The 26,499-nt window shown below is 40.7% G+C and overlaps 1 protein-coding gene and 1 long non-coding RNA gene across 2 annotated transcripts; one reads left to right on the forward strand and one right to left on the reverse strand.

The window, feature by feature from the left end:
• Positions 1 to 1,014: 1,014 nt before the first annotated feature.
• Positions 1,015 to 26,499, reverse strand: GFPT2 (glutamine-fructose-6-phosphate transaminase 2). The gene is made up of 19 exons (XM_083488116.1): positions 26,132 to 26,499; positions 18,750 to 18,857; positions 18,151 to 18,249; positions 16,043 to 16,168; positions 15,544 to 15,602; positions 15,063 to 15,197; positions 14,219 to 14,280; positions 13,903 to 13,982; positions 13,417 to 13,534; positions 12,840 to 13,003; positions 11,753 to 11,848; positions 11,541 to 11,638; positions 9,889 to 10,009; positions 7,432 to 7,589; positions 6,927 to 7,041; positions 5,833 to 5,960; positions 4,890 to 5,057; positions 3,205 to 3,366; positions 1,015 to 2,032 (listed from the first exon to the last, which is right to left on the reverse strand). The coding sequence occupies exons 1-19, from the start codon at positions 26,136 to 26,138 to the stop codon at positions 1,988 to 1,990; spliced, it is 2,049 nt and encodes a 682-aa protein (XP_083344242.1). The 5' UTR covers positions 26,139 to 26,499; the 3' UTR covers positions 1,015 to 1,987.
• Positions 5,960 to 8,858, forward strand: LOC310699777. Its single transcript, XR_014522243.1, has 2 exons — positions 5,960 to 6,538; positions 6,886 to 8,858. It is a non-coding gene; the product is annotated as an uncharacterized lncRNA (long non-coding RNA).

A 26,499-nucleotide genomic window follows, 5' to 3' on the forward strand; every position in this document is an offset into this window, starting at 1 on the left:
GTGAGCTGTAGCGTAAAAATTGCTACTTTGAAAACTGCAGTATGGGAACATATTGAGAAATTATCTTTGTGGCAAAATTTATTTCTCTAGGAAGTGAAGAAGTGATAGAACTTCAGCAACACAGTTGCTAGAAATATAGACAGTCATTTTCTTACATGTTCCATGAAGCTTGAAGATACACCAGTTAAGTGCATAATACGATTACCGTACCTGTCTGCATTGTCAGTGGCACTGATACTTTGTGTCAGTTCATAGTAATCAGAAATTTTGAAACATCCCCATACTGTAGTTAGAATTTTTTTCTTCACCCTGATTTGTCCAAGACTATACTGCGAGCTTCATCCAGAGGCACCACCAGGGCCAAAATATGCAGCAGAACACAGCAGAATGAGAAAAAGGGCCCCTCAACAAAGCAAGACTAGCGTACTATATTCTGAAGTAATACACATTACCATCTAAAGAGCCCACATCCCTAACCTGCTCTCCATAAGAATAAGAATTTATTACTTATACCTTATCCACCATTAAGTCCAGGATATAAAATTAACTAATTATACCAGTAGATCCGACAGTGTCCACAATGCCAGGCCAAAAGGTTGAAGAGGCGGCATCAAATCACAGCAGAGCCGAGGCTAATTAAGAACATAAGAGCAGCCACAGTGGACCACTGCCTCTGGAAGGCTTGCAATCAGGACATGAAAAAGTAATCCTCTCCTGTTGTTGACCTCCAGGAACTGCAAGTTTCATACATACATCGTAACTAATATCCATTGATAGACTTATCCTCTGTGAGATGTGTCTAATTTCCTTTTAAAGCTATGAAAACTAGTAGCTATTATCACCTCTAGTGCCAGTGAATTCCATCAATTAATTTTTCATTGTGTGAAGAAATACTTCCTTTCGTCTGTTCTAAAGCTACCAGTCAATTTCATTGGAGTACCAGCACAATCTCCTCAAATAAATCACTTCTTTCCCCCTCACACCATAACCTACACGAAAACTCAGTCAAGAACATTTTGCAGTCAATAGTCTATTTAATTGCATAGCGTTTTGGTTGTACAATAGTTAAATATAAACATACTGAGCTCACACAACAGCCTACTATGGTTAAACAATACTATTCAAGAACATGAAGATAATTTGGCTCAAGTAAATTGGTATTTTGTCAAAAGGAAATTTTCAGCAAAACACAACTAAATCTGAATGATGCTTAAGAAACTTTAATTCACAATAGTGCAGAAGTTGTAAAGTGTAGATAGATGAAAGGATCTGTGGAAATACAGATACAATCCCATAACAGTAAATAGGAAAGGTTAATATAATAGGAAAGAGAATTCCAGTTAAAAATACAAAGCACAAACAGTAAAAGAACTTGTACACAATTAGTAAAATCAGCCCACTACTACAGGCAACCAACATACTAAAAATAACTTAAATGCTATACATTTGTGTATATATAAATACTTTGTATTTAGAACTAAGGCAGCACTCCTATGCATATATACCAAGGAATAAATCCTACTGATTTCAGAGGGACTTACTTCTGAGTAAACATGTATGGATTCAGGCTGCATGTATAGTGTTGACTTATTCACAGTAACTCAAAAGTTATATACATATATTGCACAGTCGTAGAAATAGAAAACTGATCATTAACCATTTGTAAACAATGCTTTTTCTTCCTTTCTTTGGCAATTTTATTATTTCAGCGATGTGGCAAGAGCACTTAGGTGCAAGGCAAGTAACAAATATTTAAAGGCACATTAAAGATCACATTAAAAAATAACAACATTCCCAAATACTTTCCAGTTAGCAACAGATCCATTGTACTGGTTTGTGGTTTCCACAGCCCCAAACCCCACTGAAGTAAACAGAATTATGTTTACTTTGCTTTGTAGAATCAGCATCATCAAAACAGTCTGCTAAAGTCTCACTGACAGAAATTCAATTTTGGATTATGGGTAACAAATATTCTACTGTGCAATGCTTATTCCACAGTCACAGATTTTGCCAAATTCCTTGGAAAATCCACCTGGGGAAAAGAAAAGAAAATTATCCTCAATTCAATTTATAGGAGGCTTTTTCATTTAAGAAATTCATGTGCATCACTCAGTAAAACAGACTAAAAATAATAATCACCATACTAGCTGTATTCCTCCCCAAATTCTGAGAATGTATTGGAAATCCAACCACAGCTAGTTGCATCCCTTCCCAGCTGGCTTTGCCTGACCACTTTCCCTTGACCAATTCTCCCTTCTGTCTTCTCTCTACTGCCATATTTGAACCATAACCCTGGGTCTCGGCTTCCTTCCCTACTTTCCTTCTGACTTTTCCGGCTATGGATCGTCCCTATAGATAATCTAGCAAAATTATCATCAAAATGTGAGAAAATGTATGAAAACTTGAGACAGATTACATTGAAACTGTGTAGTGTAATTGATCGTGTACACTGTTAACCTGGGATTTAAAAGCAAATATGCCCCCGTTATAAAACTCCCAAGGCACACACAAAAAAATTAAAACAATTGTTAGAGAAACAATATAAGGTTAAAAAACAAATAAAACAAGCAACAGCAATTAAAACAGATTATGCATTATGCATAAAATGAAAGTATTCACTGGCAATGGAGTTTTGGCACCAGACAATCCAGCATTCCATGGTCAGAACAGCAAAACTGACAGGATCCTTTCTTCATTTAGCATCCACCTAAATTCTGAAGGTGGAGCACATTTGTATCCTATCAGTGACTGACATCACTTGTGTAGCAGGAGCAGCAGCTCACTCATGGGGCAGAGCCACAATGCTTGCTTCCCAGCTGCTGAGTTGCTCACTGCCACTCGTTGAGAGGGGTGGGGCAAGGCAAAGGGGAGGTTGGCATGTCGTACATGCATCTGCTGCAAACCGCTCCTTATAGCTTGGATCATGGGAATGTTCATGTCAAGAAAAATGGCATGTGCTCCAAAACTATTTTTGTAATTGTGTAAACTTGTTTTCTCTGCTTTTAGCACTTGGAGCTTATGTTGCAGGGTAAAAGTAAATTAAATTTGATTTGCACTGAATTTCCATCTTAAGAGAGCACAACTAGGTCTTTGTTTAAATTCTATGTAATCATTCTCGTTTCAAGTCTGAAGAAACAGGGGAAGTGTCCAAGTGTGTTTGTATAAGTGCTTTAATTGGAGTGCCTAAATATAGAAGTAACTTACATCATATCCTCTGAGAACAGCCAGGTGGAATGAAAGCAGCTGTAGAGGGATAACACTCAAAACTCCTTGCAGGCAATCAACCGTCTGTGGAAGCTCAATAGTTTTGTAAGCAAATTTTGAGCTCTCTGTGTCTTCTCTAGAACACAATATAACAGGGCGGCCCTGCAAAGCAAGAAATCAAAGTTGATTCAAGGTTACATTTTCATTTCATCTATATTTTGCTCCGCATTTCAGACATTTTGCCAACATGCAGCAATTAATGTCAACTGAGCTAAATTTTAAGTTGAAAGCCATTTTGCATATCTCTGTAAACCACGGTGGTATATATTTTATGATACAACGGTATATAAATATTTTTATAAATTAAACAAATTTCATAAAAAATACCGAAGTCTTTCACAATAATTATATATACACAATAAAAACCATATAAGAACTAACATTGCAGAACACCTGCTAACTATTACCTACTCCGCGTATTTTAATTGTTATGCCTTGAAACTTATGCAGACAAGTTAGTAGGGAAGACAAGTGCCAAACCTCTACTGGAAAAACATTCCATAGGTTTACTGATGATGTAACATTTCCAAACCCATGGGCTATAAAAAAAATCCCTACTTTCTCCCTTTCTTTCCAGAAAAATACTAAATAAATAAATAAAAGGCCTTGGGAAATTGAAATGTGTGCAATATTGACTTATCAAACCAAATGTATTTTCCTAGTTCCAGCATAATATGCTTGCAGCTGTGTCTTCTGAGCACATGCTTCCCTAGGCTGAAAATGTCCAGAGGAGCAACAGTTGCTGAGAGACACTTTCCACCTCATCTTATATCCAAAACTTTGTGCACTATAGTTCTAATGGCCAATTAAAGATACCTAATTTAGTGGTTATGGGACGTGAGTGGCGCTGTGGTCTAAACCACTGAGCCTCTTGGCCTTGCCGATCAGAAGGTCGGCAGTTCGAATCCTCACAACGGGGTGAGCTCCTGTTGCTCGATCCCTTCTCCTGCCAACCTAGCAGTTCGAAAGCACGCCAAAAAGCGCAAGTAGGTAAGTAGGTACCGCTCCGACAGGAAAGTAAACGGCATTTCCGTGTGCTACTCTGGTTTCGCCAGAAGCGGTTTAGTCATGCTAGCCCCATGACCCGGAAAAACTGTCTGCGGATAAACGCTGCCTCCCTCGGCCTGTAAAGCGAGATGAGCGCCACAACCCCAGAGTTTTCTGCGACTGGACTGGTCAGGGAACCTTTACCTTTTTTATATAGTGGTCATCGCTGCCATTCCATAACTTGTGAATAGTGTGAAGACTGGTTGCTTTTGTCTGTCCTTAATCTCTACACCCAATCTATTTCATTAAATGATTCCAAGTTCTGGAATTACTGAGAGAAGGGAGGAAAGGGCATCTCTTTCCCTGTCCTCCAAACCATACATATAGAATCATAGAGTTGGAAGTGACCCCAAGGGTCATATTGTCCAACCCCCTGCTATGTAGAAATCTCAGCTAAAGCATCCATGACAAATTAAATTTATTGTGAATGGGAAGGCTCCATCCCTATGGCCATTTTGGTTGCCCTTTCTGACCTCACAGTTCTACTTTCTCTTGCCTATGACTACCCTTCATAATGATCATCTTGCAGGAAATGCACAATCTAGTCCTAAAAGTGACATGCTTACTAGGCAATTTACCTGGCGAGCAGTGACCTGCTGTAGAGCATTCTGGCACTTTGTGAAGCAGGGATCCTTCATAATGATCATGATAACTGGCATCTGCTTATCTATAAGAGCCAAGGGCCCATGCTTCAATTCCCCAGCCAGAATGCCTTCAGAGTGCATATATGTAATCTCCTTGATTTTCTGCAAAGCAAATGGAACAAGATCACAACCAAAGCACTGGGATAATAAAAAAGCATTTATTACGTTCAAAAATAATTAAGTGCAAGTAGGTAAAACTGACAGCTGTTGTAATCCAAAGGACACTTTCATTGTGCCCGAAGTCCCACAGGCAACATTTCACAAGTTATGTGGTTCTTTGGATCCTGACCTATGTACACATATGGTTCTCATGCCCATATGCAAAACAGGAAGATCAGAGATGCCTTAAATCTAAGATCATAAACGCCACCTTCATTCAAGTTCAAAGTATGTTTGAGGTTTCCTGCACACAAGTCTTGATTTAATTAACAGAAGCTGCAAGGGAGCAATAGCTGATGTACTGAGCTCAAAATGAGAAAAAAGTGAAACATCTACACCCCTTTGTTCAGTACACAGCTCTTAAGAGTTTTTTGAAACAAAACCCATCAGATACGCAATTCCCCCCCCTGAAAAGAACAAATTTTAATGGGTTGGATCCAGACTTTGCCTTCCATGGGAGGAAGGGCTCTTTCTGTCCATGGCAGGCTTTATATATGCAAAAACCTAATGTATGCAAAAATGTTTTACTTACAGATGTAACCATATTTAATTATGTACTCATTTAACATATTTCTAAATTGCCCATCTGCTAATCTCGGGTTGGGATAAAATACAGGCAAATATTCCAGGTAAAACAATAAAAACAAACAACATCCAATTATGCCAAACAAAGAACAGGAAAAATATCACAAATAAAACCAAGATTAAGATTTCATACCAATGCACCTTCCAAGCAAGTGGCATAGTTGTAGCCACGACCCATAACCAAAAGTGATCGCTGTTTATATAGTTCAAGTGCCAGATCATGTATCTTCTCATCCAAGGTCAGTACTTCCTTGATCATCTCTGCCAACAGGTTAAAACCAATAATTATTTACGGTATTACAGAGCCCACCATTTCAAAAGTAGTAAAACAGAAGACGTGGCCAGGATTGCATGAATTCAGATTGATCAACTTTAATTTTATTTACTAGCAAAGCACAGTGTTTTGCTCCTTTAAAATAAAAAGAAAAAGATACACAGGGCCATTTTGAATAAAGATATGGAAAATTATTTTCAGTCAGTCCCTATGCTGAACACTCAATAGCTTTTAAACACATCTGTGAATACAGAGGATGATTTAAAAATCAATTTGGGGTTTGATTTGAGACATTAAACAAGAGGCTATTCCATTTTATCTCTAAACTGTTTTCTCAATTGTTATTTTTTCCCCGAAGGTTCTGAACTCAATGCAGTACAAACTGAAGCTATGACAGTAAAATATGAGCACATCAAAATATAAAGTTGGATTAAAAATGGTTAACTTAATTTTTAAAAAATAAAAGCTATGGATATTCCTTACTCACATAATAATTTGAAAAACGTTCTACATATCCCATTTGAAATGGCCCACATATTCTTGAATTTTAGCATTCCCATATACAGTGGTGCCTTGCAAGACGAAAAGAATCCGTTCTGTGATTCTCTTCGTCTAGCAGTTTTTTCGTCTTCTGAAGCAAGCCCATTGAAGGATCAGCGGATTAGAACTATTAGCGCTTTTAGCGGCTTATCTGCTGATCGGATCAGCTGATAAGCGGCTTAGCGGCTTAGAAAAAGGGGGGGGAGGGGAAAAAAACCAGCAGGAACTCGCAAGACATTGTCGTCTTGCGAAGCAAGCCCATAGGAAATTCGTTTTGCGAAGCACCTCCAAAACGGAAAACTCTTTCGTCTAGCGAGTTTTCTGTCTTGCGAGGCATTCGTCTTGCGGGGCACCACTGTATATATATGGGAGTATATATATATATATCATTTGTATGGTAAAAACATGCATACCAGGTAATGACTTCAGACCGCTTATGATTTCTTGTCTTCTGTTTTGCAACGAAATTCTGTCTTCTGACATCAACAGACCAAACATTACAAGAGAGATGAACTGGCTGGTATATGCCTGAAGATTTTTTAAAAAGACATTAATTTGGCTTCCTTCACGTTTGCTCCCTAAACTACCTGCCTCAGCAAAATAATTTCTTACATTACGATGGCGTGGGAAGGGCTACAGGTCAGTGGCAGAGAAGATGCCAGGTTCAATTCCTGACATCTCTAAGTAGAGCTGCAAAATACTCTGCCTGAAACCCTGGAGAACCACTTCCAATCAGTGCTGACAGTACTGAGATAGATGAACCCATCAGTGATCTGACATGGCAGCATCCTACAGTGTCATAAAACATGGTGCTCTAGCACCATGCAAGGCTATTATTCCAGCAATCTATGCAGAAATGTCTAGGCCTATGATTTGGTCAAAGAAAAACCCCCACCAATGACAGTACATATCAGTTACCTTTGTGCTTGCCACCCCAATCTCAGGCCCGGCATTGATATGCACACCACAGTCTGTGTCCCTGGATATTGAGCTTCCAACAGTATTTGTAATTCCAACTGTCAAAGCTCGGCGATCCTTACAGTACCGCAAAGCCATCAATGTATCAGCAGTTTCCCCTTCAATAAAAGAACATATTGACATTTATGCTTCACTCAGAATTGCAGCAGAATTATTAACCTATCATATAAAGTCAGAAGAGATTGACTTGGCTAGAAATGTATAACCCATTCATAGAAGATCCTGGTGGGCTGGCATTTCCATACTGTTTCACCCCTTCTGAGTTGGTGATATTGACACAATTTGTAGTTTCTTAGTTCAGAATATGAAGCAATGTTTTAAATACAAGCTGAGCACTATGATCCTCAGGCTCTCCTCCAGCTTGCTTTTTAAGAACTTCTCCCGCCCATCCACCCAGCTGCTGGTGCACTGTTGAAAGCCAGAGGAAAATCCCTCCTACACCAGGAATCTAAGGTCTGGAGCCATAGGAAAAATAGTGCAGTGTAGTAAGCTGGAATGTCATACTAGGAAGACTGAAATTCAAATCCCCACCCTGAGTGACTTTGGAACAGTCATCTTTTGAGGATAAATTTGGGCTGGGGGTAGAACAGTGTATACCAAGCTGAGCTACTTGGAGGAAAAGAGGGTTTTAAAAAAAAATGTATCAATAGCCATTTGGCTTAATTGTCCAAATCAAATGCACCAGATCAGACGATAGAATGAGAATGTACTTTAGTCCTCCTTGACCCTTTCAGACTGGTTCATGGTACCTTTAGGTTTCATCTACAAAATTTTGCAGATCACATGCTTAAATTGCAACAAAGAGACTTGTAGTACCTTAAAGGAAATGAACACATTTTCATTTCGCATAAGCCCTTGTGGACCAGAGTCCACTTCATCAGATGTATAATCATCTTAAATTGGCAGGAAGATAATGGCAGGAAATTGTAAAAAGAGGAGTCAAACAGCAAGGAAATGAAGACACAGAGACTGTGAAAATTCTATCCAATCTTAAATTATCACCGTTATTATTCACAGCAACAGTAATTGGTGATCCAAGCAATTGCTAAGTGGCACCTGTAGTGAACCGAAAACCATTATCCTTATTCATGCCCAGATTTACTATATTAAAACGAAGCTTCATTATTAGGTCTAATTTAGCTATTTCATACTTATGTTGTGCCCATCTTGACAGAAGAGCCTTGAAGTCCTTGTTCCTCTATCCTGAAAACACTCGTACCAATTTACATGTTCTCCCTTTGACCTCAACCTGAGTGTTGCCTGACAGAAAATGTGCATCCTTTAGGACAACTTTGTTCTAATTAGGTTGATGAGATACTTAAAATGTAAACTTAAATAAAAAGAATGGAGTAATTGGGAGTGACTAATGTTTGCTTATTCTGTATCTTCTATTTCCTGGAATATTATCATTGTGTAAGCCCCATTGTCCATTGTTAGCAGCAACAAAAAGAAAAACACCACAGCAAAAATAGCACAGGGACAAAAAGAGGCAAACCTGAAGTTAGTGCCAAATGAAAACTCACTGGACTGAGAAAGCCTAATACATTTTGATAGTGTTTTTATTCCTCAGAAGCAGCATTCCTCTCTGGTGGAAAACCTGTGACCCTCCAGATGTTGTGAGACTACTATTCTCGCTAGCCCCAGCCGGTATGGCCAATGGGGCAACCCAATCAGATGGGCAGGGCACAAATAATTTTTTTATTCTTATTCTTATTCTTACTATTATTAGGGGTAATGAAGCCCAGCAACAATGGGAGGGCTACACGTCCCCACCTCTGCTCTATGCTCTCCTGCTATACCACAAAAGAAGCATTTAAGATTTCTCTCTCTATTTGGCACCAGTTCTTTTGCCTCTCACTGTTAAGAGATAACTTGAGGTATAGTGTCACTCTGCTGCCAGGTGGTTCTTTAGTTAATAAAGGAGGGTTCTGGCCTAACTTATCTACACTGTTATCTAATTGCCTCACCAGATACACTCTGCTTATTACATCCTTTACAAACTCTGAAAAACCTGCTTTTTCCTTTGCAGTACATGATCAACAGAGAAATCTTACAGCCTTGACATAGGAATGCTATTTCCCTTTTAACACATAAAGCGAATTAGAGTAGTCATAGAATGTTATTTTATATTTCTACTGTGATATGCTTGTAGCAGTTGACATACAAAGCTCAGCTAGTAAAAAGCATTCAAAAATGTAGCCAGGAATCTATCACCTAGGTATGGAGAAAGGGACTGGGACATAGACTCAGGATGAAATCAGGTACGCCTGATCTCACTTGAGAGTGTAAAAAAACCTACTCCAGACTGGCTCTGAAGCTGTCACCAGCTCATGATAGATCTGAAAACCAAATAAAAAGCTTTGCCAAGATTAACATACAGCATAGATTAAAGCTCACCGGACTGACTGATGAAAAAGCACACATCGTCTCTAAAGACAGGGGTATTCCGATCCAGAAAATCACTGGCAAGTTCCACCATCACAGGTAACTCAGTTAGTTCCTCCAAAACTTGACGAGTCTGTAACCAACATAAAGATAGTAGAGCAAACTTCAGTCTTAACAAAATAAAGCACACTTAAAATTATCCTTAAAGTAGCTTTAGAACAATGGATTATTTCTAGTATTTCTAAAATGAATAGCTATTCTGTATACAGCATATGCAAAATGCATTTCTTGTGCAGAAATAAACTATATTTGTCGAGATCACAAGTGAGGAGAGTGCTGTTGCATTTACATCCCACTTGTGGTAAATGCTGACCACTGTAAGAAAAGGATGCTGGATTAGATGAGCTTTTGATCCGATCCAGCAAAACTCTTCTTATTTTTGTAGGGTATGTTAGATTATGGATGGTTATTTTCTTTTATTTATGTATTTATTTATTTATATTTATTTAAAGATATGGTGAGCATCTTTGGTGGCATGCTTCTGTCAGCAATTAAAGGCATTCTTTCTTACCAAGGCATCCACTGAACACTCTCTCTTTTTCTGCCATGTTAACCTGTCTATTATTTTTTTGAAATAACAAGCAGGCAGTGGGGTAGAGCAGCAGAATGGGGGGGGGGGTAACTTCTTGCTCTTCCCTCCCAGAACCATCCCACCTCCCTGTGGGCTGAGGCAGGAGGGTCTACTCCAGTGCTGGATTTAAGGTCGTGTGGGCGGTTTTCCACGAGCCGAGGGAGCACAAAATAACAACAACAACATTTATCCAGGTAGCTACCGAGAAGATCCATAAAAAAGCAATTGTACCAAAAGGAATTATTGTGAAAATAAGAAATAATTTGGGGTGGGGGGAGAGGGGCCAAATTTTGTCCTCGCTCAGGATGCCATATTATCAAAGCCCATCCCAGTCTAATCTATGAGGTCCATGTCAGTGCACGCCAGGCACTGTTTGAAGCTCACCAGGTCCCCAGGTCCCTTCAGCCACTTTTCAGTCAGCTTCTCAGCCAGGACATCAGTTAAGCTTAGCCTGCAGCCCTACACCTCTCTCACACTGCCCACCACCAAGCATTTTCTCCCTGCTTGTCTTAGCTAGGACTCCACCCACCACTCTATCCGCTATGTCTTCTTCCTGAGTAATAAGGAGTTCTGAGGCCTCAAGGCTGTCCCTCATCCCAGCTGTTTCTGATATGCCTTATCAAGTCACTTGGCAGGGAGGGGAAGCGGTCTGTGTTGTCTGCCCACAGGCTCTTTACTCAGCCATCCTCTACCAGCAAGTCTTGTTGACTGGGGGCTGTATTCTATCTCTAACCAGGCAGGAAACACAGGGTACAGCAAGGCCACCCCTAAGTGTCTTTCACAGCTTCTGCTCTGGTATGCAGCAGCAACATGGGGAACATGAGGTCAGGTGAGCGCTGCACCCAACCTCACCAAACACAACTGGGTTTATTATGGTATATTTATGCAGGTCAAATGTATTTTTATTGAGCACCACTTTGTGAAAACTGATCAATAAACCTTTTATAAATAAAATAAGAATAGAAAAGCAAAATCCTTGTAGCCATACGTTTCCATTATCTTTCTTACATGTTCAAGAGTATACTGAACTTACAGCCACTGCAGCATGAAAACTGGTTCCGCAACCAATGATTATTAATCGCCTGCATCTTCTGATTTCTTTCAAATGGTCCTTCAAGCCACCTAAAAGAACTGTAGTTTCCATGAAACAGAAACAAGGAGATATCTTTAGTTCAGAGTAGGTTGCTAAAAAAAAAAAAAGAGTAGTGGCAATGCTGAGTGGAATTAAAATTTTCCCCATGTTACCTGTGTTGCTCTCAAAGTTCACCCTTCCTCTCATGGTATTGAAAACAGACTCCGGTTGTTCAAATATTTCCTTTTGCATGAAAGCACTGAAGTTCCCTGTTTTTATAAAACATGACTAGTTAAGTTTCAGACTGCCTTTCTTATTACTGTTCAAATGAGACTTGAATTTGCAGCAAGAGTAACCAAGCACAGTACAGCAATTTCAACAAAAGTCAAAACTGTTGCTAGCAAAGATTGGGCAAAGAATGCAGAAGGGGTTATGGGAATTCACTTCGTTATAAATATTAAATTCTCCTAAACAATAACAAAGCTTAATTAAAGATGAAGTTCATCTGATTTGGTGGCTGAAGGGCATTAGGGTGAGGCAGAGGGCTATGGATCAACTGCCTCCACAAACAAGACACCAGTGGAAATGCCTCCATGCACTGTGCTAAGACTCCACTGGCTTTTCTACTTCCACCCTTTCCTCCTAAACTGTGCTCCTGCCAGCAGACTGGGGGTGGGGGCAGAGCTCTGCATCTCCAGATTTCTAGCCCTTGTGAAGGAGATATCGCAAGCACAAATGGAAATATTAACAGAAGCTTAATTTCTTTGGTGACGTAGCACATCTCTGTCATGTCATTCTAATCACCCAGGTTGCGGAATGTGTTTCCTTAGGCACATCTGCTAGGTGCAAGTGCAACTGATAACTTGCTGCCGATTAAAAAGCCACCTTGTTCACACTTGCATCTGCCAGCTACTGAATTTTCTGCCTATGTTTATTGACTGTTCATTGCTCAGATGCTTTACATGTTTCGAACAACATCATACTAATGTTCATTGTTTTTATTAAATTTTCTTTATAGAAGTACACTTGAGGCCTTAAATATCAGCAGGATCAGTTTACAGCTCTGGGAAGACACCAGCTTCTAGAAATGATACTGAAGTATCATTATTGTCATTATTTTTTAACTGTCTTTTTTCCTCCCTGCCCATCTCTGGCGCTGTTCCTGTGGCTAAGGTTTGACCAGAAAAGCACCTGGTTTCTAATGGGTAAATGTTTTCTTCATATGCCCTTGGACCAGCAAGATAGTTCAGCTGCCCTTACCTTTCATGATTTGCTGCAGTTCCATCTGCAAAGTCTGTATGATCCGAGATGGGTCATCGCTAGCGCAGCGTTCTAGCCGATGAATAGAAAGCTTCCCTTCAGCCACTGCTGCAATGTCATCGTCTTCTAGAAAGATTACTCTGTTGGTGTGTTCAATTATAGCACTACAAACAAGAATGCAAAATCAGCTAAGTTACAGAATCTCCATTTAAATTTGTTCTATTTGCATGTGCAAAGTCTAAGAGTAAAAAGGAGCTTGGATTATGTACTCCCCACATCTTGGTCACAACTCAAAGATGGGAAAGTTGCAACACCAAATGAGCATTTGGTAGCCAAGTTCTATAAAGGCTCTCACATTCAAAATGTCAGCTCCAGCCAGCATGGCCAGTGACAGAGATGATGGGAAGTGTATTCAAGAGGCAATGTCTGAAGGGTTACAGGTTAGCCATGCCTGGATTAGAAGCTGCAGCCAGCAGCAGCCTGTCCCACTGATTTACATTTCTCCATTGAATTACAACGGTTGGGTAAATAACTAAACTGATCCTGCTAACATAGATCACACATATTTTTCAGTTACCTTGCATCTGAAGCAAAGAAAAATTCAACTGCTTTATCTCCAACAGCATGTAGGCAGGTAGAACTATCTAGTCTTTTCATTCGTGTTTTGCATCGATTCTTTACATTTTCAATGTTGCCTGCCAATTAAAACACACACACACACAACTGTGAAGATTGATTCATTATCTAGATCAAGTTGAAATACAGAATTACATAATTTTAAAACAGGTGTAGCAAAGATTTGTCCTCCTTCTTTCTCACAATCTGCCCCCTAAATATGGTCTGGGTTTCCACTCAATGCTCCAGAACGGATTTGGGGATGCACACAGGAGGAGGGGTGCTATCACTAATCCTTGTGCTGATGCAAATATTTCACTGCCCTAAATGTCTACCTGTGGAGTTTCTAGTGACATGAGCATTTCTGTGTGTGTTTAATGAACTCACTTCTTCAACAATTCTGTAACAAAAGTAAGACCTGTATGATTATAATGCTTTAATAACTTACATGTTCTATATAGGATAGGGATTTGTTCAGTGGAAAGCTTAGATTCACTTCGAACTCCAATAAGTAGTGGACTCCCCCTCCTGTCAAATAATGAAACAACAGGCAAATTAGTTATAAAACTTTTATTAAGGATAAACTGAATTTTTCAAACAAAAAGTATCTACTAGAAATCTTTCCTGTGTGCTTGTCTATTAATATGGACCCCACCAAATGCAAAAAACCCTCTTAAAACTATCACGTATAAAAACCCCACACAGCTTTACATATATCATCAGCTTCTATTACACAGTAATGGACACGAAATACTTTTACTAACCTGGTAGCAATAGCTTCCCCTGGGTAGTGGATACTTTTGAAAACCAGTGCAAAAGCTCCTTCCTGCGAGGGGGGAAATTAAACATTAGTAGGTTGGGGGTGGGGAGGAGGATGGCATGGATGATAGTTACACCCACGGTAAGATCCTGTCTTATTATCTCTAATGACCTTTTGAGAAAAAATGAATCTTTTGTCAATTGGCATCAAGGAATTGTCAGAAACAAAAGATTATCACAAAATGAGGAGGTCAAAAATGCACAAGTCAGCAATGCTAAACACACGTGTGGGACTAATCCCCATTAAATTTAGTCAGGTTAGAGTAAATATTGAGTAAACAGAGAGGAAGGAATGAACTGTCCAAACCATGATGGAAGAAAATGTACCTTCACTCTACACATTCAGCTTTGGGATCTATGGTCCCAGGGCTATTAAACTAACAAGGAAGTTTAGAAATCTTTTAACTGATGCTATAACTTTTCATCTGAGAACTATAGAGGAAGACAAGAGATGGTAAATGGCAAGACTGTGCTCTGGTTATTGCAGTTTGATATTTCTGAAGGAAAAGAAAATCATTGTGCTCAGAAATACTACAGTTTCCTCTATTTCTTCTGGGTTTGCACCTCACTCTTAACCAGCAGGCACAGGGCTGCATGTAACAAGATGGTATTTTTATTAAAAATGAAAGCAAAATAAAACATGGAATTGAAAGAATTCTTTAAAGTTTTCCCAACGGAACAAAACTGAGTAGTTATTTCCACATTTTAACTTCATACATGAAAAGTAGTTTCATATTGTCTTAAACATTATTTATTATAGGAAATAAAGAGAGAAAATTTCCCACTTACCAGCTGATGAATGACTCTCTCAACCAAGACAGAAAAACTTATGTCTTCAGACTCCCGGTTGTCATACACATATTTGATCAGCTTTGGAATGGTTTCAGTATCTGTTTCAGATTCAAACTCATAACCTTTGGTCTCCTGGAATAGTGGGGTGTTTTTTTAAAAGAAAATGTTTAGATCTGTGTGTTACCATCAGGATTTTAAGACTGCATACAACATAATCAAGTGTCATCTACAGTTTCAATCACAATTATCATCATTCCTACCACCTATCAAAAATCACATAGAGAAACTTCATTTAGACTGCAATCCTATAAACACTTGCCTGATCATAAGCCCCACTGAACCAGGTAAAAATGGTTTCATTAAGCCAAGGTTTGGCTTAGCGCATCATGAGAACCAGGCCATAGAGCAAAAGCTAACCAGGCCACAGAGCTGAAATGGCACACACACATTTTGGGACATCCAGTTGTTTTCAGCTTACCAAAAACTTCCTTAGGTCTTTGTAATTTGTGATGATCCCATTATGGATAACGACAAATTCTGAAAGAAATAGGAAAACACACAAAAAGAGATGAGCAATAACAGCTTAATTCAAAGATTTAAAGTTGGAACCTTTTCTAAATAGCATTTTAAATCTGCAAAGTTCTTTACATTATTTTCCTCTTTCAGTGACTGTGTCGGGCTGCTATCACTAGATTTTTGGTAATGAAAGGAGTTTTGTAGGAATTCCAATCTGATTTGTGAATGGAATCCTGGCATTTTAGCCTCAGCTGCTTCAGATTCCCTAATTTCATGAATCCTTGGGAGTTGCACCTTTGCAAAACCACAACTTTCCTTTGTGTAAGAAGAAAAAATATCTGACGTAATCACCAACCTTATCTAATATGCACAAACAATTCATTTCAGTCTACTGGTTTCAAAAGCTGTTTCTGGGAATTTCTATTCTGGTGCAACTCCAGATTTTTTGAGAGGGTACCTACCGTTACTTTTATCTGATCGTTGTGGGTGACTGTTCACTGCATTTGGTGCTCCATGGGTTGCCCAGCGAGTGTGAGCAATACCAAAATGTGTCTCGAACTCTGCTTTTAAGTCTAGACCATCTTGTTCTGTATACAAAATCAAACCAATACACACACAAATCAATCCCAACCACTTTTAATTCAAATTATAGTCACAAAAATATGTAACGAACCGAGTCTTAACTTTCTATTTAATTATAAAAGAGAGACAATTTGTAAATTCTAAACTGTGTGGAAGTATTTGCTTCTATACTTTCAATAAACCACTTGAAACTGGGCTGTCCATATTATACTAGCTGCATTTATTTCATCGGTACCAACAGGAGAGAGTTCTTTTCGTCAAGCCTAAAAAGCTAATCTAAATAAAAATACCCAACAGAACTAGAGAGAAAAAATGGGGGGGGGGGTGAAGGGAGGAAAAAGAGGGAAAGAAAAATAAAATAAAAAGAGAACTTCCAATTCTTAATATGTCAGCTATATAGGGAGAATTATTCAACACACCCACTCCAAGATAACAGCCAGAAAATCCACCTTCTATAAACCAACATTATTATCTTCAATCCTCAAACTCTGATATCATTAAGTTCTTTTTCTTTTTCATGCATAAAAGTAAGAAGTTTCCAATCTTTAGTAAATGCTGGCAATGATTTTCCCCAGATTAAAAATGTTGATTTCACCATCTCACTGAAGTCCAGTAATTTTAACAACCATTCCTCCACTGTAGCTAATGATGAATCTTTCTCAATAGGAGAGAGTTCTGATGACATCGTATACACCATGGGTGCCCAAACTTTTTTCAAAGAGGGCCAGATTTGATGCGTGAGGGCCGACCAAAGTTGTTGAGCTTTTTCTCGTAGGATTTTCTTAGGATTTTACCCCAGGTAACACCTCAGGTTACAGACTCCACTAACCAGGGAGGCCCCATTAGCTAAGGTGGTACCTCAGGTTAAGAACGGTTTCAGGTTAAAAACAGACCTCCGGAATGAATTAAGTTCGTAACCCTAGATACCACTGTACTGCCACAAGGGCCAGATTAAATCGACCGGTGGGCTAGACTAGGCCCCCAAAATGGACTTTAGACATGCCTGATACACAAACCACCACAGTTCACAAAGAAGAGCAATGGATATGCTAGTTTAGAGGTGGAGAACTTCAGCCTGAGCCCTTGTGCTGGTTGTTAGCAGGGGCGCCGACTTATAAAAAATATTGGGGGGGCCCATGCTGGTCAAGGAAGGCTCCCCTCCTACAAAGCAGACCCGATCCAGGCGGCTTCATAAAGCTCCTGGAGAGAGGCGGGGGGGGGCGCGGAGAGACAATGCCAAAACTCAGGGGGCTCCTTGAGCCAATTGCCAGAGATGAGCCCCGCAGGGGGAGGCAGGGTCCTCTATAGCCCACCCCAGCTGCCCTTCTTGTATCTACAGCCAGTTTGACAGGGGGCGGTGGAAGGGTCTGGAAGGAGCGGGGACCACCGCGGAGCACACATACCGGGAGCTGGAGAGGCGAGGCCCAGCCGAGAAGGGGCCAGCCCGGAAGGCGCAGCTTCACAGCCGAAGCTGTCCTCGGCTTGGGGAGCTGGAGAAGCTGTCGGGTCAGGGCCCTGGCGCAGGCCTAGCCGCTCCCGCGACGCCTCTTTGCTCCCGGGATCGGGGCCGCTAGCTCAGCGCTGGAGCCGAGGGAGCCCCCAGGCAGGCCTGCGAATAAAGGCAGAGCCTCCGGGCGGTGGCCGCTTCTGCAAGGCGGCCGGAGAAGCGGGGACCCCCTCCCCTCCCCGCGTCCCCCCCACTCGCTCCCCCCTCTGAAACTTTGTTAACACTTCCACGCTGAGCCTCTGACAATAGGGGCGGGCCGAGGGCACGACGCGGCTGGGCCCTCTGGACTTGCGCCCCCCCCCCGATGTTGCGCCCGGTGCAGCAAAGCATAATATAACTAATAATTTTCTTAAATTATTGGGGGGCAGAGCCCCCCCCAAACGAATTTTTGAGGGGGCTTGGGCCCCCTCAGGCCCCATGGAGTCGGCGCCTATTGTTGTTAGTAAGGCTTGTTAGTTGAATCCCACCCTTTCTACTCACTTTGCAGCTCCTCATCGAGAGCCTTCACTTTTCCTCTTTTCTTGACCAATTTAATGTACCTTTCCTTATCTTCATTATCATTCCCATCAATTGCAACACCTGAAATACAGAACACAACTTATTGTACAGTCTTAGTTAACACATACAATTGCTTACACAGCCAGGTAAATGTTTAGGCAACTGGTGTTGAGGTAAAACATTTGTATTGCTCATCATACCTTAGACAAGCCCCAAATGATTTAAAAGCAGCAAAAATTCATGAGGGCACTGGGTGGAGGAATACCTCTACCTACTAAAATAAAATAAGCAGCCCAATGTAAGGATGTTTAGATTGTTCTGCCAAGCTCTAATTATCATTGATGGCTATATCTGCCTCTCATTGCCATTCAACTCCCACCTTAAAATCTTCTCCTTTATGTACTTGCCAGCTAAGATGTCATTTTATGCATCTGATGAACTGAACTAGAGTCCACAAAAGCTTATGCCATAATAAATTTATTAGCATTTAAAGTGCCACAAGACTCTTTTGTTTTTCTTACAGTATGAGACCAACTTGGCCACTGCTGTGGAAATTTTGCACAACAGGATTGTTCACATACCTGCAGAGTCATATCCCCTGTATTCTAGTCTCTGTAGCCCTTTTATGAGAGTTTCAAATATCTCCTTCCTGGTCCGAGGCACCCTGTAGTTCAGATACGCAAAGATTCCTGTTGAGTATTGAAAAGAAGAATGATAAGCTGGTACTTTAATATGCTTACACAACATACTCAGAAGCACATATAAAGTCTTATAAACTCAAAGTGCTACATTTTACAACAAATCCAATAAGGCTTAATCCTATCATTATAGAGGTTTGGGGCTTTGTTTTGTTGCTCAGTTGAAGTTTGTTATGTAGTTAAGCAACAACCTTTAGAATGGGGCAACCCAATCCAATATCATAAAGTGTTGCACAATTTTAGTCAGTATCAAGGATTTAATTTATTTGAGTGACATTCCCAGGTTAGGACACCAATTAACGGGTTGCTTTATGACTGGCACACTTGTCAACTGACTTATCAAATTACTGTCAACTGACCAATAAATTGACCACCTACTTTGATCATGGTCAAATATTTCATGAAGTCAAGAACACTAACTGAGGTGGAAACTTACTGCATATTATAGTGTATTGTCTTTTGTTACCATGGCCAGGGAACAGTTTCATCCTTAACAGTTAAACTAATTTGATTTTGTAATTAGCATCATATTAAACAGGTTGATGCTTAACAGGCAGTCCCAATCCTCAGATTAGCCATGCTGGAGAGGGTTTGGATGAGGGGGCCACCTACTCAAACAGTGGGTAGGTAGAAGAAACCGCCAACAGCACCCTACTGCCAATAGCCAGCAGCATTTTGGGGACAGGTGGGGGTCAAAGCTGGATCCTTTTTTGCTGCTCTTTGCTACTCCAGATTGGTAGGTGCTGTAACTAAAAGCCAATTTCCCTTCCCTACAGCATTCCCTTAAGCCACAGCTTTGTACCTTTTTTCTTGGCCAAATAAAATTAATGCTTTACAAACAGTTGGCAATTATTTGACAATATCTGACCAGTCAGTTGGTGAAATAATTTCAACTGGTCTGAATTCCCAGCCCTAATTTATTTAAACATCCCTTCAGAATGTGAGATGTATTAATTACACTGATCTTTTCCCACTTTTCTTTTCCATTTTTATTCTTCACCCCTGGTATGCAATCTTTCCAATGTTGGTACTCCTTTGGAGATATCTTACAGATAGGCTACAACAGATTTGGGCAAGAGTTGGGCAAGCATATAATTGATTATGTACCTGAAAACTTCTGTATGCTCCCTTGTTTGTTTTGTTATGGTTAATTCCCCCCCCCCTTTTTTTGGTACTGTACATAAAATGAAATTGTAAATAAACAAATGAGCATAAATGAGAAACTGTGTATCATTTAGTATCCACATCTGAAACTACACATGTCATGTCAAATATGTATTATCTGACACCAAGAAGGATTTGTACTTTTGGAGCAAAAGTTAGTCCGCAATTTCCCACCCCTCAAAAGAAGATGTGCAAAGCGGATATTTTTACAACAGACCTGAAAAGGAAAACTTTTTAGAATATAACTGAGATTTCACAAAGCCTGGTAAATAACAACCCCCAGCTCAATGTATTGAAGACTTGTGTTTTTGTTTGGTTTTCTGTTAAAACATATCAGTTATAACTCTTGACTGCAAATAGTAACATTAGAAAGTTGCCCCGAGGCAGCAAGAAAGTCTGTTAAATTTATGGCTATTAACATTTTTTCCATGTGCTCAGCTCAAATTCTCTGCTACTTTTCCAGAGAAGTGTTTTAAACATTTCTGCATATCCTCATTTTTAAGAAAAAATGACTCTTTTGCTGCTTTCTGAACCAGTGCTTTACAACATGTATATTTCAAGACCTGTCAGATTTCCTGTATTAAGGCATCATGTCTTTATGTGTATTATCACTTCAGGGAAGGCCTCTTTTGAGGAATCTGTCCACAATGCAGCCAGTGTCCTGTGTTTGGTAAAGGTTCCTTGTTTATACTGAACTCTAGCACTGCTACTATTCATGCATACCAGGAGACTCAGAAGCCACTAGAGACTTCACTGAAAATGATAGCAGAGCCTGGGCTGCCAAGGAATATATTACAGATTCTTTGGGTCATGGGAAAGACATTTTCCTTTCAAGCACACACATTCTATTGTGCCTTCTATTAACTTATTAACTGCTCACTTTCACACACAAGAAGGCCAAAAATTCCCAGCACAGAGTTAATACCATTAAATGTCAATGGGCTTGCATGCTCTTAACTCCATGCTAGACTGTGGCCAAACCCTCTACTGCTTGTTAAACTCATTCCCCTTCTCACATACTTCCTTCCACAAACAGATTGTCCTCTCTCTTCTAATTGGGTTTATGTGCTGCTCAACAGGACACTGTGAGGGCATTAGGAGCTGTTTAGAAATAGCCTATATTTTAGAGCAAGTCAGTATGAATTTGGTAGTGATCAGGCAGGAACCTGAACTTCAGTAGCTGATATAGAGTTTTTAGAGAGGCAAAAATAAGTACTGTGGTACCTCGGGTTACATACGCTTCAAGTTACAGATGCTTCAGGTTACAGACTCCGCTAACCCAGAAATAATACCTCGGGTTAAGAACTTTGCTTCAGGATGAGAACAGAAATCGCGTCGCAGCGGTGCGGTGGCAGGAGGCCCCATTAGCGACAGTGGTGCTTCAGGTTAAGAACAGCTTCAGGTTAAGTACGGACCTCCGGAACGAATTAAGTACTTAACCCGAGGTACCACTGTATTTGCCTTTTTAAAAATAAGTATTGCTACAATGTGTCACAAACGTTACAAAATCTGAACCAGACCTCTTCCTTTCCTGAAACTGAAGAATCTGTTGTTGTTCCATCATCATTATTTTAAAAATATAACAAAACGTAAGTTTGTTTTTGGCCTGAGCTTCTAGCACAAATTGCAAATACAGTTTTAAGTTTCATTTATTGCTAATGCCATTACCTTCTATGAGTGGCAGCATTAGCAAGGGGGGGGCTTGAAACTGAATGATTATTTTTTCAAGTATACGTCTGCGATAGCAAAAACAGTGATGTGTCTTGCAGCAACTTGGAGACAAACAAAACATGGCACAAGCTTATGTGGAGAGAACTATAGAAAACAACCACAGACTGAACAATGTTTTTGAGTTTTACTGAGTTCTATTGAGTTGTACAATAAACCTGTTATTGTTAACTAGACCATTTCCCTTTTGACCTCATTATCCTCACTTATTTTCTTCTTAGACCCTACTTCCCAGCCAAAGCTCCCAAAAGCACAGCTTCATGTTACCGCCTTCAGCATGCTGTTGTCTTTATCATGCAGGAGATAACAGATGACATTATGTACTCCTACTTACAGCTGACTTAATGATTTGGTTTGATTGAAGAAAAACTGAAAAGAATCGGGTTGCTTTTAAAGGATCGCACAGAAGGAATTCTGTACAGGAAAAGACTCAAGTTACAAAGGCGGGTGAGGGAAAGAGCCTTCATGCTTTGAGCTGGCACTTAAAAAACTGAAGTTCAAGCAAAATAAAATAAAATAAAAATTCCTTCCAGTAGCACCTTAGAGACCAACTAAGTTAGTTACTGGTATGAGCTTTCATGTGCATGCACCCTTCTCCAAGCAGAGAGTCAGCTAGAAGTTGCACAAGCTCATCTTTGTTTAAAACGGCTCCCTTTATCTCTCATCAAGGCTTTGAAATTCTTGCTTCCTCTTTGAGGTGGGTAAAGAAAGGGTCATTGAGAGTTTTCCAGTGGGGAAATTCCTCAAGAAACGTCAGTACTTGTAAGTTTACCAGGATCAAGATAGGGGTGTCTCATAGTTGGAGACTAATGAGTCAACACTCCACTCCTTCAGCTTTTAAATATGTACTGCCTTAGAGCATTGGAGACCTACCATTTATCTTCTACACTGGGAACGGTATTCTGCAGCAGTAATTCTATTTGATTAGGCTCCCACTCTAGGTACTTTGTATCTCTGTGGTTCATAGAAAATAGTCCATCTTCAGGATGTTTTCCTGCCATTCTACAATCTCAGAACTGCAGTTTTGTATTATCATGGAGTCAATTTGACAAACTGATTAGTTCCCAATACTTCAGTTGCAGCTGTGCACCATTTCCAGGCATGTTACTGAACCTTAAGCTTTAATCCAGTTAAATAGCTTTTAAAAAGTCGTTACTCACATTCTCTCGACAGCCATTAGTATTACTGCTACAGAGAACCCTCATGTTCAGAGGTAGTACCTTCAGAACAGAGATGAGAAACCCATAGCCCTCCAGATGATACTGAAGCCCACTCCCATGTTCCCCAATTACTGGTCCTGCTGGCAAAAGTTGGAGTCCCACACCTGGGCATTCGTAGGTTTCTCATATCTGCTTGGATTTCAGATACTGGAGGGCAAGCCAAAGGGGTAGGCTGCTGCCTTCAACCCCCATTTGAAAACTTCACAGAAACATCTTCCAAGATCAGGCTTCACCAACCTGGTGCCCTCCACATGTTTTGGACTACTATCCCTATCAGCCCCAGCCAGCATGGGAAAAGGTTGGCAAAGGTCAGTCTTGAAAGAACCACCTGTAAAAACACTGGCTTAGGAAATCTGCAGGTAAGTCTTTAAAAAGGGATCCACAGTCAGATTTTTTTCTCATTTCCCCTTTATTTCATGGAGCTCGTGTTTAAGTCTTCCACAAGAGATTGTCACAAAAATCCACCATATCCAATCTGGCTTGGTACTAAAAGAGCTTTTATGAATGGTTACAATGGCTAAAATGTTTTGATTTGAAAGACAGTTGAATTGATATTTTAATCTACTCCTAGATGATACCTGATGGGTGCTTATTTTCTCTGTTAAAAATTCTATTTTACCTCTCTGATTATTATTTTTTGGGGGAGGGGGATTATTGGGTTGTTCTTGTTTTTATTTTGATTATGTATTTTGTGTTTTTTATATTGTGATTTTATCCCATGAACTGCCCTGAGACTTGTGGGTATAGGGCAGTATATGAATTCAATATATATATAATAAATAATAATAATAATATAAAAAACATATACAATGGAAGAAGCAACATTGCCAAAAGCAAGCAAGCTACAGCTGTGTTCTCAGGACTGAACAAGGTTTCCAACCTCTGTTAAAAGTTTTTAAAATATATGGCATTTTAATGTATTATATGTTTTGAATTTTTCTTTTGAAAAATAATTATGCTTTTAAAACTTCTTATATAACCATGCTTGTTTCGCCAAGGAGTTTTAGCTTGTTTTAAAGGAGTTTCAGCTACAAGCAGGAATCTTCCACTCCCCACTTCCAGTGACATTTTTGGAACAGTGTTCTTATTTACATATTCATTTTGCATCACCAAAATTGCCTGGTTGCCATGGCAGCAGTGAAGGGTGTTAGAAAGGCTGAGTGCACTGAAATCACATACTTCTTGTTACTTCACACTGAGTCAGCTATACCACTCCTTAGTTAAAACTTAGTTGAACAGTGTAATATCCCTGTTTCCTGCTCTACAACCACAAAGGGGTTGCTTTTAGCATTTAGTATTATTTCAATATCTGGTTAAAAAATCTTGAATTGTTAACCACAGGTAATATGGGTCATTCCTGATAAGATCTTCTTTAGCGCAGAAGGGTCGCTTAATGAAATTCAGGTGGAACAGAATCTTCTTAAACTGATAATATAAGGCACTTCTTGTCCACCTTTCAAAGATAACACATTGCTTGGACTGTGACGGTGGGTGATTTCCTGTTCTGAATGTACAAATCTGAAGCAGGCCATCTCCTTTCAGCTTTGGAATTAATAATGTCCAATCCAGTTCTCAGACATAGGCTCGGGCGTTTATTCCATACCTATTGATGTATTCCATTCCTTTTTACTTGACTTAACATATCTTCAGCATCCTTAGATTTTGTTTCTTTTAAGGGTAATTATCCTAAAGCAATTCTCATTTGCTCAGATGTTCTGAAACAGCAATTATATCATAAGGAATTGCAGGCACAGTTTTAGAGATCTGCTCATATATAGCCATTCTGCATATGGCTAGGCCCTTTTATCAGGATTATGCTGCTATCACACCAACAGTTTAGCCATTTTCAGATGTTCAAAAGTGTATTCAATGAATGCGCATGATGGGGGGTGGGCATAATGGTAGCTGGCTCCGCCTCCTCCCTCCCAGGCTAAATGAATACAAGAGACCATATGTGCAGAGGGCTCTGTTCTTGTAAACAGGGGGCCATGTGCCACCACCGATGCACATACAATGAACATTCTTTTTAAAAACATTTGACTAAGGAAGGCTATTGTCTGAAAGGTGCAATTCCATGTTTCCTAGCACTGGTTGAACAGTGATGCACAAAAGTGACTTGTGCCCAAGCTGTACCAAGTCAGATGACCCATTTACCATGAACACAGGGCAATCCAGGAAGGGAAAGTTCCTGGCCATGTGATTTCATGAGCCTTTAAATGGCAATCCTTTGGGTCTTTGCTTTGTGGTGCCAAGATCTCCCCACGTCTTTACTTACTTATTTCAGGGGGGCATGAACTGAACATTTCAAATGTTGCCGTCTGCCAGTGTCCCATTGAAAGAAAGCCCTCAAAATACCTTTTAACCATGTAGGAGAGGTCAGCATCTTCGACCAGAAAACCTCTTTTTATGACTTGTTCAGATTTTCTTCCAAGTAGGAAGGAGATGCTAACCGTTACTAATGCAAGGGAAACTATTGCTCGGAAACATTAGCACGAAAGGACATTAATGTCAATTAAAAATACATTTTGCAAGTCTTTCTGGAATTTCAGTTACCTGAAGCATTTAAAGGAACAAGATTGGGAGAGAGAGAAAGTTCCTTTTGTCCCCCTTTGCTGAGAGAGCTAAGTTTAACAGCTCGGCTTTGCTCTCATAAAGAGCATGGAGCGTTAAACTCCTCCATAAGCAAACAAACAAAACCTCTGGAGGAGGAAAGCCAGGGCAGAGCATACTGCTACTACGGTCGCCTTGCAGCTCAATGGCTACCCGGAGGAAGCAGAGGGCACAGCAATAAAAGCATCCGGATGGCGGGCGGGCGGGGGGGGGGGACTTGACTGGGAAAGGAAGCGCTAAGCATCTCTTTCTGGGGGGAGGCGGGGTCAGGGTTTCAGTTCATTCCCCTTTCTGACTCCCTAGAAAATAATACGGCTCTGCTTCCACAAAATCTACACAGATCCCCCTCCCCGCAAAAATGGAAGGGCCCCTCTGTATGGTTAGAACAGCAGCAAGGCATGCCAAGTCTCCCTTTGCAAAGTCCCCCCCCCCACCTCTCCGAGTGGATCTGCCCGCAGCCCTTTTCCATGATGCCTGGGCTCCCTCGCGCTCCGCATCTAGAAGCGCAACAAAGCAGCCCCCGGGGCTCGCTCACTCACTCACCGCACATGGTCGATGCTCGCTCGCCCGCCCGCGCGCAAGAAACCCTCCTTTCCTCTCGCCGTCTCCCGTCAGGTACCAGCAAAGCACGCCGAGCACAGCACCGCGTCGCTCCTCCGCCGGCCCCTTTTATAACGTGCCTTGGACCAGCCCCCTCGGCGGGTTCATTGGCTGAACGCGCAAGAAGGGAGTTCAGCGCCGTGTGGGGGGCGGGAGGCGTGGGGTCCCCGCTTCTGGCCGTCGCCCTCCCCTGTGGGGCCGAGCGCAGACGGGGTGAGAGGCGCAGGCGCGGACCCCTCGCGGCCTCGGCGCTTCCCTCCTGGCTTGCTACGGAGTTGGCGAGCAGCCTTAGGGCACCCTCAACCGGCGTG

Source organism: Podarcis liolepis (assembly GCF_965112155.1).
Source record: "Podarcis liolepis genome assembly, chromosome: 2".
NCBI lineage: Eukaryota > Metazoa > Chordata > Lepidosauria > Squamata > Lacertidae > Podarcis > Podarcis liolepis.

Bases quoted from the DNA above. Each gene is read 5' to 3' on its own strand.
- GFPT2 (XM_083488116.1), bottom strand. The intron at 16,169-18,150 runs GTGAGTAGAAAG...TTTTGTATACAG, and splicing joins TCTCGATGAGGAGCTGCAAA to AACAAGATGGTCTAGACTTA. The intron at 5,961-6,926 runs GTATGCATGTTT...ACCTGTTGGCAG, and splicing joins CGGTCTGAAGTCATTACCTG to AGATGATCAAGGAAGTACTG.